The sequence below is a fragment of the Chiloscyllium plagiosum genome, unplaced genomic scaffold (genome assembly GCF_037043375.1).
Source record: "Chiloscyllium plagiosum isolate Xiang-an unplaced genomic scaffold, Cpla_swu_hap1 HiC_scaffold_31, whole genome shotgun sequence".
Taxonomy (NCBI): domain Eukaryota; kingdom Metazoa; phylum Chordata; class Chondrichthyes; order Orectolobiformes; family Hemiscylliidae; genus Chiloscyllium; species Chiloscyllium plagiosum.
In genome coordinates, this window is record NW_028270169.1 from 7,726,121 (window position 1) to 7,739,317 (window position 13,197).

Consider the following 13,197-nt stretch of genomic DNA (forward strand, 5'->3'; position numbering starts at 1 on the left):
TACTCAATAACGACTTTCATTAGTACAGTGCCTTTTAAACAGTTTAACTATGGAACAAAGCAGCAGAGAAGTGGAGATTGTAATTTTGCTGCCGTGCTAGGATTGCAGAAGATGACATTCCAGAGATATGGACTAATATGTTTAAAATTTATATAGGTTGTCCCTCAGCAATAAATAACTTGCATTTCTAATATGTGTTTCACAACTCAGAACATCCCAAAGCACTTTAATAAATTATTTTTGAAGTACAGCCACTATTGTAATGCATTACACAGCAAGATCCCACAAACAGCAATGTGGTCTATTTCTTCTTGACTTATATTTGGCTATATACATGGTATTTATAGAGCACATGATGGTGGGGGTTTCAGCATGCTACACTTTATAACCATTTCAATGCCAAACAATTGCACGTAATTTGGTCATTCATATCATGCATGCAACTCCATTTCTTTGAACTTGGCGCTGTGCAATATTCGGATAGCAGTGTTCCAAAAATTTGATGTTCACTAACACTGTAAAAAACAATCTGTTGTACATGAGGATATCTTGAATTAACAGTGGTGTATTCAGTTGGTGCATGACCTTGATTTAATTCCAAATTCAAAAATGGCAAAACTTTCCAGTAAATTGGCATCAACCAATTCACCTGCAATAATGTGTTTTTCTGACCTCACAACTGGCCTTCATTCACAGAAAAATAATATACTGTCTTACGTGATGAATATTTTCTCACTTTAAATCGAAATCAAGTACACTTACAAATGCCAAGCATGGAAAAGATAATAGGGAATCAGATGCTGGAAATCTGAAATATAATCAGAAGGTGCAGGAAATACTCAGCAGGACAGGCAACATCTGTGATGGAAGAAACAATTAATACTTCAGATCCACAATATTTGCTGGTTTGGACAAATGTTTTGTTTCTTGCTGCACAGATGCCTCTATCCTTGCTGGGCATTTCCAATACTTCCCATTTCTATTGGAGAAGAAATAATCCCTTTTGCCAGTCCTCCAAACAAAATCAGTCTTCTTCTGAGGCTCTAATTCCCTATCAGTAAGAAACCCATTATTGCCTGAGAGCTGGTTTGGTACAACTTTAAACACGGATTTCAAAATAAAAGTAACAGTTTGTTAAAAAAAAAGACAGAATTTGCCGAGCAAAAAAAGAGCCAAAGCAATAAACTGAAAATTTTAGAAAATGAGCAGTTAATAAAAATGACCGCTAACGACGCCAAGAAACAGACTTAACTAATAAAAACACTGTCATTTTACCAGTCTCTCCCTTCCAGTCACACCTGTTCTGATAATGCAAAATCCAGAAGGCGCCTCCAGTGTGCCTTTCTTCAATCTTGGATTCTCCCCACCATGATTGGAATGATCCTTAGCAATGTCCGATCATTTCCCACACTTCTGTACTCACACCTAATCCTTCCTCCCAGAGTGACAACAGAATTTCCCTTTTCCTCAACTTCCACATCATCAGCCTTTAAATTCACATTGCTGATGAAGAGCTTATGTGCGAAATGGGATTCTCCTGTTCCTCGGATGCTGCCTGACCTGCTGTGCTTTTCCAGTGCCACATTTTTCAACTCTAAATTCAAATGATCATTCTCCACAATTTCTGCCATCTTCAACAGGACACTGGCACAAAATGTTGTTATATGATCCCTGGTGATGTTACCATTAGATAAGTCAGATCCCAGACTGAGATCTGGCTTGAGAGATATATTTTACTTTAGTGTGGTAGTTTTTCACTGAAACATAAGCACACATGCTGCAGATTTACTTTTAATAAGAAAACAGAAGTTTAGTACAAAAAACAAATGAAGATAAAATAAATCAAGCTATCTACATATAATTTCAAACACACAATTCCAAAGATTTCAAAACACACAGCTGAACAAAATCCCATTTATTTCAACACAATCATTTCAGTGTACTCAGATACCACATTAAAGGTTTTATCTATTTCTTTAAATTCTTGGTCTTGAGAGCTTGATAGCCTTCTCCTTGATTATTGTCACAACTGACTTTAAACCCTTCATTAATTGAACTGGAAATATAGTTTTAAGAGCATTGCATGTATATTGTGTTCGATATGTATATTTGTAAAAGTAGACAGTACACACAAGTGTGCCACATTGCAAGGGTAGCTGGCAATCCTAAATTGGCTGTCATTGTAATATTTATGATGTGGAGGTGCTAGTGTTGTACTGGAGTGGACAAAGTTAAAAATCACACAATATCAGGTTATAGTCCAACAGGTTTATTTGGAAGCAGTAGCTTTTGGAGCGCTGCTCCTTCATCAGGTAGCTGCGGAGCAGGATCATAACACACGGAATTTACAGCAAAAGATCCCAGTGTCATGCAACTGAAATGATAGATTGAGTAATCTAGGTTTATTCAATATATCATTTCAATTGCATGACACCTGTTGGACTATAACCTGGAGTTGTGTAATTTTTAACATTGTAATATTTAGTAGAGTCATGATTATGTAACAAATGTTGATGAATTATGGAATCACATCTAATGAGGCTCACTTGCTAACCAGTCAGCACTATTTCTTGTAAAAATGTTGTTTGCCTTTACAGCAATATTCTTGCAAATGGCCTGATAAGTGCCAGAGAAAAATCTTTGGCAAACCGCATCTTTTCTTAGCAATACTCAAATCTTGAAATAGTCAAATCAGAAAAAATGATTTTATAAATTATATAGAAAATTTTAAAATTAAATGTAAATACCTACTGAAGGAATTCATAGTGCTAAAATTATTCACATGACTGATGGTAGTAATTAATTTATTAGCCAATGGCATTTAGTATAGAAATAATAAAGTATAAGCAGATGATAAATAAAAGAACAGTGGTCCAATGGTAATGGTTATGTGTAACCTGTCATGTTTGAATAAAACTAGAACAGTGCTAAAAACAGTTATAATAAATCAGAGGACATCATAGACAAATGAAATTATATTCGCTGGAGTTTAGAAGAATGAGAGGGAATCTCATAGAAACCAATAAAATTCTAACAAGACTCGATATGGTAAATGCAGGAAGGATGTTCCAAGGAGTCCAGAACAAAGGGTCACATGCTGAGGATACAGAGGTTGGCCATTTAGGACTGAAGTGAGGAGAAATTTATTCACCCAGACAGTGGTGAGCCTGTGGAATTCTCTGCCACAGAAAGGTTTTGAGACCAAACCATTGAATGTTTTCAAGAAGGATTTTGATACAGTTCTAATGGCTAAAAGAACCAAAAGGTATGGGTTAAAACTGGGAACAAGGTACTGAGTAAGATGATCAGCCCTGATCTCATTGGTGGAGCAGGCTCGAAGGGCCAAATGGCCCACTCCTGTTCTCCTTTATTATGTTTCTATGTTTTGAAATGAAAAACTTAAAACTCTCAAAAATTGCCCTAACTTTATTCTGTGGCTCTGGAATGAAAATATTTCAATCACACTGGTGCTCTGAAACTAGCATCTGGATCCCCTTAGTGGGCCAATGCTTGTGTGGTGGGGTGGGGAATGAATGGGTAGGGAAAGGGAGGAGGAGAGAGTGTGTATGGAGGGAGGAGGGTGAGGGGGGAAATGTGTACATTTGAGGAGGGAGGGGGAGTGAGAAAGGAGTATTATGTATGTGGGAGGAAAGGAGTGAAATAGGAGTTATGCTTTTGTGAATTTGTGGGAGAGAAGCAAGGAGGTGAATGTGTGTATGTGTGAGAGAGAGAGTGTGTGTGTGTGTGTGTGTGTGTGTTGGAACCCTGAGGATAGATGAAGCAGACACACATCCATCTTTCCCTTCCTCCCCCTGACATTAAAAAAACCTATCCACAAAGCAGGCTGGGGGAGGAGGAATACACTTCGAGAGGCAAAAGCAAGGTCAACTTCCAGGACTTAGGCATAAAATCTACACTGACTCACAGGACAGCATTTGGAGAGTGTGAACTGTCGCTTTACTCTATTTTGGATGAGATGACTTACCAAAGCTCCATCTGCCCTCTCAGAATTTGAAAATTGAACCCACAACCTTTGAGTGAGATACTGAACTGCAACAAACTAAATTGGCGCTGCCTTAGATGGTGTAAAAGATCCTATCTTCCCTTCTGAAATAAAAGCAGGGATGTACTTCCCTGATCTAACTCTCAAACAGAAGGCCAAAACATTGCTGTTTGTGAACTTAGCTGTGTGCAAATTGTGAGCTACACTTCCCATAATACAATAGTGATAACACTTCAAAATTAGTTCACTTGCAGTAACATATTTTGGTACATATTGAAGTAGTGAAAGGCACTTTTGAACTGCAAGTCCCTTCAGTTTGCAATGGAAACGTGGCAAAGCAACATAGAGTTTATGCTGTGTCATCAAAACCAGGATAAGATTGTCAAGATTCTCACAAACGGAATATTTTACAATTCGAAATTGAAAAAAATTACTGTCACTTAATTTGAGTGTCAAATCTGCACTGCACTTTAATAATAAGTCTACAAAAAAGTAAAATGTATATGCTGCACATCATCAAGCATCAATGGTTATGCTGCTTCTGCAGATAGAGATTGAGAAGGAAATAATTTTAATTTAGAAACAGAAAGAGACACACTGAAAGGTCTAAAGCCTTGGGCAGGACAACGTCAGGTATAATAATTTCTTCACTCAATCATCCCACCTACAAACACTGTCTGCTCCCATTTAGACACCAATTGTCTGCCATATGATACAGCTGACAAGGGCAGGACCTTGCCCCTGCACTGAGAGGATACCTTTAGGCAGCCTGACAGCTTGTGGAAGATGTTGATAGGCTATAGGCCTTTGTCCACTGGATCCATTTTGTAAAAAGGAAAACAGGAGAGAGGATTAGCTTTCTCTGAGAAATCACAGACCTTCAGTCAAGCAAGGGAGAGGAAAAATAGACTGAGGTTAAGGTGAGATGGTTGAATTACAATCTATCCTAGAGGACAGATATCCAAGGTCTAGCAATATAATGTTTCACCTATGGGTTTTTTTGAGATAGCTTTTCTCAGCTGTAGAGGAGCAAGTGATACACAGAGATTCAACCAAAGGCATTAAAAGCAAAGTATGTGAAGAGAGGTAAGGAGTGCAACCAGAGGACTGAGTAGAGCTCACCAACACAGGCTGGGATTGTGACTACAGAGCTGTGTGTATTCCACTCCTGGCATGAGAAGTGAAAGATATCAAAAATTGGCACGATCTCTCAATTCAGATTCAAGAACACCTTTGTACTAGGTTGCCAACTTTGGTTGGATATACTCGGAGGTTTCATCATTCCCTTCACCACTACTTATTTTCACCCACCCCACCCCCATATAGGTCAATGGACAGCATATACTGATCACGAATGTTAATTTCTGCAATTTTCTTGTATAAGTCTTGTTGCAAACCCACCAAATCGTCTGGGTCACAGTTAGGCCAAAGCCACAATCTAAGTGCAGGAGGACATCATCCAAAAGGCTCAATGGTTTAAGACCAAGATGGTTTAATGTAGTTCTTGTAAGGATCTTTCCTGCAGTTGAGAAAAGACTTATTTGTCAATATGTTTTGGAGACATTTTTGGATCATTTCCACTTCCAGATGCTGACAATGTTGGCTTCTTTGAGATTCTGTAGAAGCTTTTCCTGACAGTAGATTCTCTCTGCCCCATTACATTTCCAAATCTTTACTGGAATGTCCTCTTGGGCCAAGGACATTGACTTATTTGTTTGATTTGATAGCCTGCAGCACTTTTTCAATGATAGGAAGGAAGACAGGTTTTCTTTCTCAGGCAATTTTTCAATTTAATGTGGGAAATCTGCTGATATGTAGGAGAGTTCATGTATTACTCATTGAAGTGCTCACGTTATTCTTTCCATTGCCTGTCTTTCAGTGATTTGTTCATTCCCATCATTTGTTAGAATGGGAGAAAAGGGCGTGGTTGGTTAACCATACACACCTGCAGCACATTGTAAACACAGATCATGCTTTTCAGCTTGATGTTGTTCATCAGCTCATCAGTTTTTGTATTCCACCAATCATCTCCATTTCTCTTATAGCACACTGGAGCTTTTGGTTGGTATTGTTATAGGTATGGTGTTTGGTTGTTGACTGTGAGGTCAGTAGAAGACTTGCATATGGAAGCTTCTATTTGAGAAGATGGAAGATATTTAATCACTGTTGTTGCTTGCACTTATGGTCTCCAGGATGTTCACTGAAATCTATAAACAGCAATGTGATAATGACCAGATGTTCTGCTTTTTAACTGTGTCAGATGTGGAAAAATGAAAGGCAGGCTACTGGGGATCACTCTCTGCTCTTCTTTGAAATACTCCTTCAGAATCTTTTATGAGAGTTTAGAAAAAATCTTGGGTTACCATTCAGTCAAAAAGATAGCATTTCGTTTAAAGAAACCTGCTCCACACTCAAGCCATTGGGCCAGACATATTGCCTGCACATAGGCAAGCCACATCCAAATGGAATAATCTTGACTTTGAATTAAAATTCTCTCACTTTTTCAGTACAAACTGAGTGGAATTGCTTTAAACACTTAGAGGAGAATTTTTTGCAAGCTTTTCTGCACTCTTTCCCAACCCCAATAGGTTAATAAGGTGGAGGAAAAGTCATATTGTCATAGATCTGTTTCTCAGTTTTCCGTTTGAAAAGAGAGGACAGTGAGAGAAAAATAAGATGTTCCAAGTCTCAGTTTATTAGTCTGTAGACTGTATAAGTCAAGGCGAGAGATGTAAGTGGAAAGAGAGAGAGTAAAATTAGCACAGGAACATGGAAGTCCATGTCAAATTCAATTCACATAGTTTCCCAACAGCATGTAAATCAAATGTAGGTGTGCGATTATGGCAATGTGTGTGTGTTTTTAATTGTTTGTGTCTTTGTGAATGTGTATGTCTGTGTTTTTACCTATATATTTGTGTTTTTCTATGTATATATGTAGTTGTTTTTGTGTGTGCATTTATATATATTACATATTACTGTGTATGCTTTCTTGTTTACATATATATGCCTCTTGAATTTTTGAATTTATACATATTTTATGATAGGTAATAAATGATTAAAGCAACCATTAGATATTTTGGAACATCAAACTTAGATTAGCAGCAAAACACATAGCTCAGAAACTGTACTTCAAGTACAGTTGCACTGCTGGATTGATCGATACAGGTAGGTTTGATTGCTTAGTTAAAAATCATTCAACACCAGGTTATAGTCCAACCGGTTTATTTAGAAGTACAAGCTTTCAGAGCACTGCTCCTTTGTCAGATAGCTGGTTATCTAATGAAGGAGCAGCGCTCTGAAAGCAGCGCTTCCGAATAAACCTGTTGGACGATAACTTGGTGTTGTGATTTTTAAATTTGTCCAGCCCAGTCCAACACTGGCACCTCCACATCATGATTTCTTCATGCCCTTGTTCCCCACCCCTGGATAAGTATAGCAGTGACTGGAATAGTAGTCTTTAAAAAGGAGCAGTGGCCTGATGCCATAAGGGGAAGCTAGACTAAACTTTCTACCACACTGTCCTCAGACTACTCATGTCTGAGTGGACCTGCCCTTAGCTGAGAGATCGACACAATGATGTTTGTGATAGTAAACTGGGGGAAAATATGTTATGCCTTCCCCCCCCTTCCTCCCACCTCCATTTTATTGCACCTTAAATTAAAGTTGTGTCCATTCCCCCAGACAACGCTACCAAAAATCAATGTTCCAGTGTTATGTGTACTGGTTTTAAAATAAACATATAACCAATGGATCCAGTGAAGAACATAAAAGGAGAATCTCTACTGACACCACAAGGGTATCTCAATTGCTCATTCTACACAACTTCACAGTGTGGACATTTATTCTGAGTCGCTGTGATATCTGCAGGTGTCTACATAGGCCAAATCCTGGTCATATCTTCTTATGGCTGTCATTATAGTGGCATACCATATCTGAACCACTTTGCCGGCTGGTTGCAGACTCGGCTTCCTGAGTGTTAACAGTGGAGCCAGCTTAGTTCTCTCATGGGTCAGAATACTCAAGGTGGACTTCAAATCCCTCAGTCTGCCCTGACTCATAGCACCTGTCAGCGGCCTTCAGTGTGTGTTGAGGCTCCACAGCTCCATTCAATGGCTGTGATTGTCTAGCAATCTATCCTTAGAACACTGAGTACTTAATCATTTCCCTACTTTATCACAGCACCAGCACCCATCCTGCAAAGGGCACCTTGTGTGTGCACAAGAACAGCAAGGAAAATTAGATGAAATGTGATATAAAATAATGTCAAATGACTAGCAAATTATGACATTGCTCTCCTCCAAGCAGAAAAGGTTAAGGGAAGATTTAATAGAGATGTTTAAAATAATGAAGGATTTTGACAGAGTAAATAAGGAGTAATTCTTTCCACGAGCAAAGGATCAATAACCAGAGGACAGAGATTTAAGAAGATTGACTACACAATCAGTGTGGAAATGCAAATTGGTTTTATTAAGTGAATTGTCATGGTCCAGAATGCTGTACCTGAAACGGCACTGGAAACAGATTTCATAACTTTCGAAAGTGAATTGAATATATTGTGAGAAAAGGAAAATTTTGCGGAACAGTAAGGAAATAACATGGTCAAGTAAAGTCAGTTGAATAGCTCTTTTAAAGAAATGGTGTGGGTCTGAAGTGCCAAATGGCCTCATTTTGTGCTGTGTGATCTACTGTACAGATATCTCTTGTTTAAAGCATATTCTGGTAGCACATTTTCATTTTAACAGTTTGCAAATTAGGAAATATCCTCAAATAGTGGTACAGTGATTGACCTCCATTTTCATTTTAGCATAGTTACTACACAAGTGCTAGGAGCTGCAGATGTTAGTCCTTTTTAAACAGTTATGGGGAAAAGGCTGCAGATTGGCACAAAGTCAAAATACTCAAAGAGCAAATGCAGACACAATGGCCTCCTTCTGCAGTGTAACAAATCTGGAATCCTGTGACTTCTTGTCTTTGTGCTCATTGCCACTGCTGAGTACCCTCTCAATTCCTCCTGTTTGCTGCTTCCCTCTCCCATCCCCTCACTGCTTCCCGCTTGCTGCACATCTTCCCATCCCCTCACTGCTTCCTCTTTGCTGCATCTGTCTCCCATACCGTCACTGCTTCATGCTCACTGCTTCCCTCTTTCTTCCTCTCCTTGCATTCTGTTTGCTGCTTACCTCTCCAGTCCCCTCATTGCTTTCCCTCTTCAGAACCTTCATTTCTTTTACGTTCACTGTTCCTTTCTCCCACCCTTCATTGCTACCTGTGCAATGCTTCCATCTCCCAAGCCCATTACTCCCATCTATTTGTTTCCCCAGTCCATAACCCTTGATGTTTCTCTCTTCTGACTACTTAGCCCCCATCACCTCTCTCCCACCTCATGCTCCACCTTTTATTTACAAGTAAAGGTTCGAAAAAGGAAACAGCAATGGGATAGGGAGAGGGACACAGGGAGAGGAGAGGAGGGCAAGAGAGGAACAGCAAGGGGATCAGGAGGCAGGTGGTGAGGAGGAAATACAAAGCAATTTCAGAGAGGGGTGGTGAGAGTTTGACAGGATGCAGCAAGCCAGACATAGGACGCGTTGAGCGGGAAAGAAGTAGAAATAGTAAGAGTACAAAGATAATGTTTTGGCCCAGTTGGGTTCAAGACTAGCAACAGAAGTTAAGAATAAAAATTAGAAATATGAAGTGATTAATTTTGGTATGAAGAATGAATAAATGGTGCAATTCTGCAGGAGCAGAGGAACCTAGAGGTGTATGTGAATAAGTTAATAAATATGACAGGATGGTTTGAACAAGGACTTTATAAAGCATACAGCATTCTATGGTTTATTAATAGGAGAATAGAGTTTAAAGTTAAGAAGATTATATGAAATTTAACAAGTGAAATTTGTGTGAAGTGCTTGTATGGCTGCATCTAAAGTATTGTATTCAGATCTGCTACATTTTAGAAAAGATGTGAAAGCATTAGATGATTCCAGGGATGAGGAGCTTCAGTTTCACAGATAGGTCAGAGAAATTGAGGCTATTCTTCTTGAAGAAGATAAGCTTAAAAGGAAATTTGATAGAGGTGTTCAACATCATGAGTGGATAGAATATGTAGGAAAAAGCTGTTCCTATGGGTAAAAGGATTGAGAGCAAGAGGTCATAGATTTAAGGTAATTTGCCAAAGAGGCAATGGTGACATGGAGAGAAACTTTCTCATACAGTAAATGGTTTATATCTGTTTTATCTGAGAGTGTGGTTGAAGTTCAGCAGATGAATATACTGCCAACTGGCTGATCCTTTTACTGAACAGACAGGCTCTGGGTCCATTTGCTGTAGTTATTTTGATCAATTGTTTAGACATAATATGATATGCCTCCAGGCTAGGTTGGGCTTGAACCCAGACCTCCTAACTCAGAGGTGGGGACACCACCAATGTTGAAAATGTTGCTCATTGTAGGGTAAGGGATAAGTGCTTGTGTGATTAGGGCACTGCAGTTTCCTTTAGAGCCCTCAGGCAAGGAGGAAAATCACTCAGGGTTCCTTTAGTACTCAGTGACCTATACTGGAAATGTGATTAAAATAAAAGAAAGACATGGATTTCAGTGGTGCTTTTCACAACTACTGAACAACTCAGAGTGCTTTACAGCCAATTAAATACTTTTGAAGGGGAGTTACAGTGGTACTGTAAGAAATCTGACAATCTTCAGTGTCTGCCTGAAATATGAAGAATGTCATTTGAACAAGATCCTGGAATATGGCTGGTAACAGTGAAACTAATCTATTCCAAAGTTATCACAGTAAAGCAAAAAAACAATTTAGGACTAAACTCTGACTAGACTGGAAGAACAAAGCTCCCCTTTCCTCAAATGTATACGGCCATAATTAAAATATTCCAGATCAGTCCCAAGTTATTTCCTAGTGGGCAATTGCTAATAACATAAACACACACCTAATTGGGAACAAATCAAATATGAGGCACGGAAGAGAAACCAGAACAGACCAGGAACCATTTAATTAATCTCCTATCACCCTGGTAGTTGTTTGATATAGTGATAATGGAGTTGTTGATCAGTCCATGTCAATTAATCTGTAGCAGACCCAGCCATAAGGTGAGAAAAATCCCAATAGTGGAGTGCTTTGGTAACCGCCTCAGGCAACTGTCTGTGTAGAGTTTGTACATTCTCCCTGTGTCTGCGTGGGTTTCCTCCCACAGTCCAAAGATGTGCAGGTTAGGTGAATTAGCTGTGCTAAGTCGCCCGTAGTGTTAGGTACATTAGTCATGGGTGAATGTAGTGGAATGTGTCTTGGAGGGTTGCTCTTCGGAGGGTCGGTGTGGACTTGTTGGGCAGAAGGGCCTGTTTCCACACTTTAGGGAATCTAGTCTAATCAATAGATCCAAAGACACCTTTTTCTCCCAAGCTTATACATATGATATTTCTAGTTGCTCATATACTGTATCCCTAAATGAGCAACATTTATAAAAACAAGTGGCAGGATCATCAGTCTTGCTAAGACTTAACAAGATTTTACACTTGCCTGCCCACTCTACTGGAGCTAGAATTTGTGTTGAGGTAGGAAAATAAATGACACTCCCATATATTTTCTCTTTCAGGAACATTTGACCGTAGTGTGACATTATTGGAAGTGTGTGGCAGTTGGCCAGAGAGTTTTGGACTGCGTCATATGTCTTCTATCGATAATACAGATGAAGGTCTCCGTGAACGTCTGGCAGATGCCATGTCTGAATCACCGAGCAGGGACATTGTAGGTTCAGGAACAGGTAAGGAAAAAATTACATGGTGCATAGCCCTCACAGCAGACATTGTGATGCGTTTGTGATGACATAGAAAAAGGAGCAAAAGTAGGCCATTTGACTCTTCTTAACTGTTCTGCCATTCAGTATGAAAGAAAGTGAGGACTGCAGATGCTGGAGAGTCAGAGTAAGTATTCCTGTTGAAGGGCTAATGCCCGAAACGTCGACTCTTCTGCTCTTCAGATGCTGCCTGATCTGCTGTGCTTTTCCAGCGCCACACTTTTTGACTCGGCCATGGCTGATCATCCAACTCATTACCCTGTTCCCACTTTCTCCCCATGTTCAATGTTTTGCCTCCACTGCTTTCTCTAGCAGAGAATTCTACAGACTCACCACTCTCTGGTTGATGGAATACTTCCTTATCTCAGTCTTAAGTGGCCTCACCAACATCTTTAAACTATAATCCCTAGTTCTGGACTCCCTGGATTTATTCTGTCTAATCCTGTTAGGACTTTGCAGATTTTATAGGCCTTATAATCTAGGAATCTTTTTGCCCAAGGCAACAACTATTTTCATCACTTCATAAGAACAGCACAATTCTATCACCCATGATGGGTTTAAGCAACAATGTGAATAGGCCGATTAGAATTTTAAATGAACAAATAATTCCCATTGTCTTTATTAGTTTTTGGATATTGTGGGCTTAATCATTACCTGAGGCTTAATCAATACTGTGCAGAAAGTCTGATGTCTTTATGTTTGCAAGGAACTGTTGTGCTGTCCAAGTGCAAAATAATCTGCATTTTGAGTTTTATTTGAAGTCTGGTGGATTAAATTAAAATTACACCCAAATGTTTGATATGAATTCATGGACTGCCAGCATTTCTGCTGCCAAAAGCTTCATTTATATGAATGTTGTAGATCCTAAACTGGCCCATCTCGTTTGTTCATGTACGGTCCATCATAACAGGTGAGGAATGAAACTTTTAACACTCTCAAATAATAAAACGAGCACGCTGAGCTGGTGTAACTTGAATAAAGGCAATGCAAGCATTATTGACTATGTGCCTGACTCTCAATGTTGCAACATATTCTTCTCCTCTCCATGTTCACAACCTCTATCACAAATTAAAATGATTAGTACCTGAGAACTGCACTCAGAGGGTGATGGGCAAATCTGTTCCCATTGTCCCCAAAATGCCCATAAAAATTCACACACTGGGGCAACCAATCAGAGAAAAATCGCCATCATTATTAGAATGAGAGAAGAAGGTCTGGAAATATTTCTTCACTCACAGGCTGGTTCTCTCCTGTGCTTGCTGCTGATAGGTCCACAAGTGTCCCTGTAAGCAACACGTTACGGAGAGAACCACACTATGATTGGAAGAGTAGTAAGCAAAGTAGGTAAGTTCCAGTGGTGAGGGAGCTATAAGGGGGAGTAGAGGGCTTAGGC

General features: G+C 39.4%; 1 protein-coding gene across 2 annotated transcripts in view; it reads left to right on the plus strand.

Moving 5' to 3' along the window:
- The window catches only part of bcas3 (BCAS3 microtubule associated cell migration factor), a 1,223,934-nt gene that overhangs the window by 1,141,499 nt on the left and 69,238 nt on the right, over positions 1-13,197 (plus strand). For both annotated transcript variants that reach the window (XM_043718095.2, XM_043718097.2), the window contains one exon: positions 11,604-11,771. In XM_043718095.2, coding sequence (XP_043574030.2) covers positions 11,604-11,771 — 168 coding nt within the window. The remainder of the gene's footprint in view (positions 1-11,603; positions 11,772-13,197) is intronic.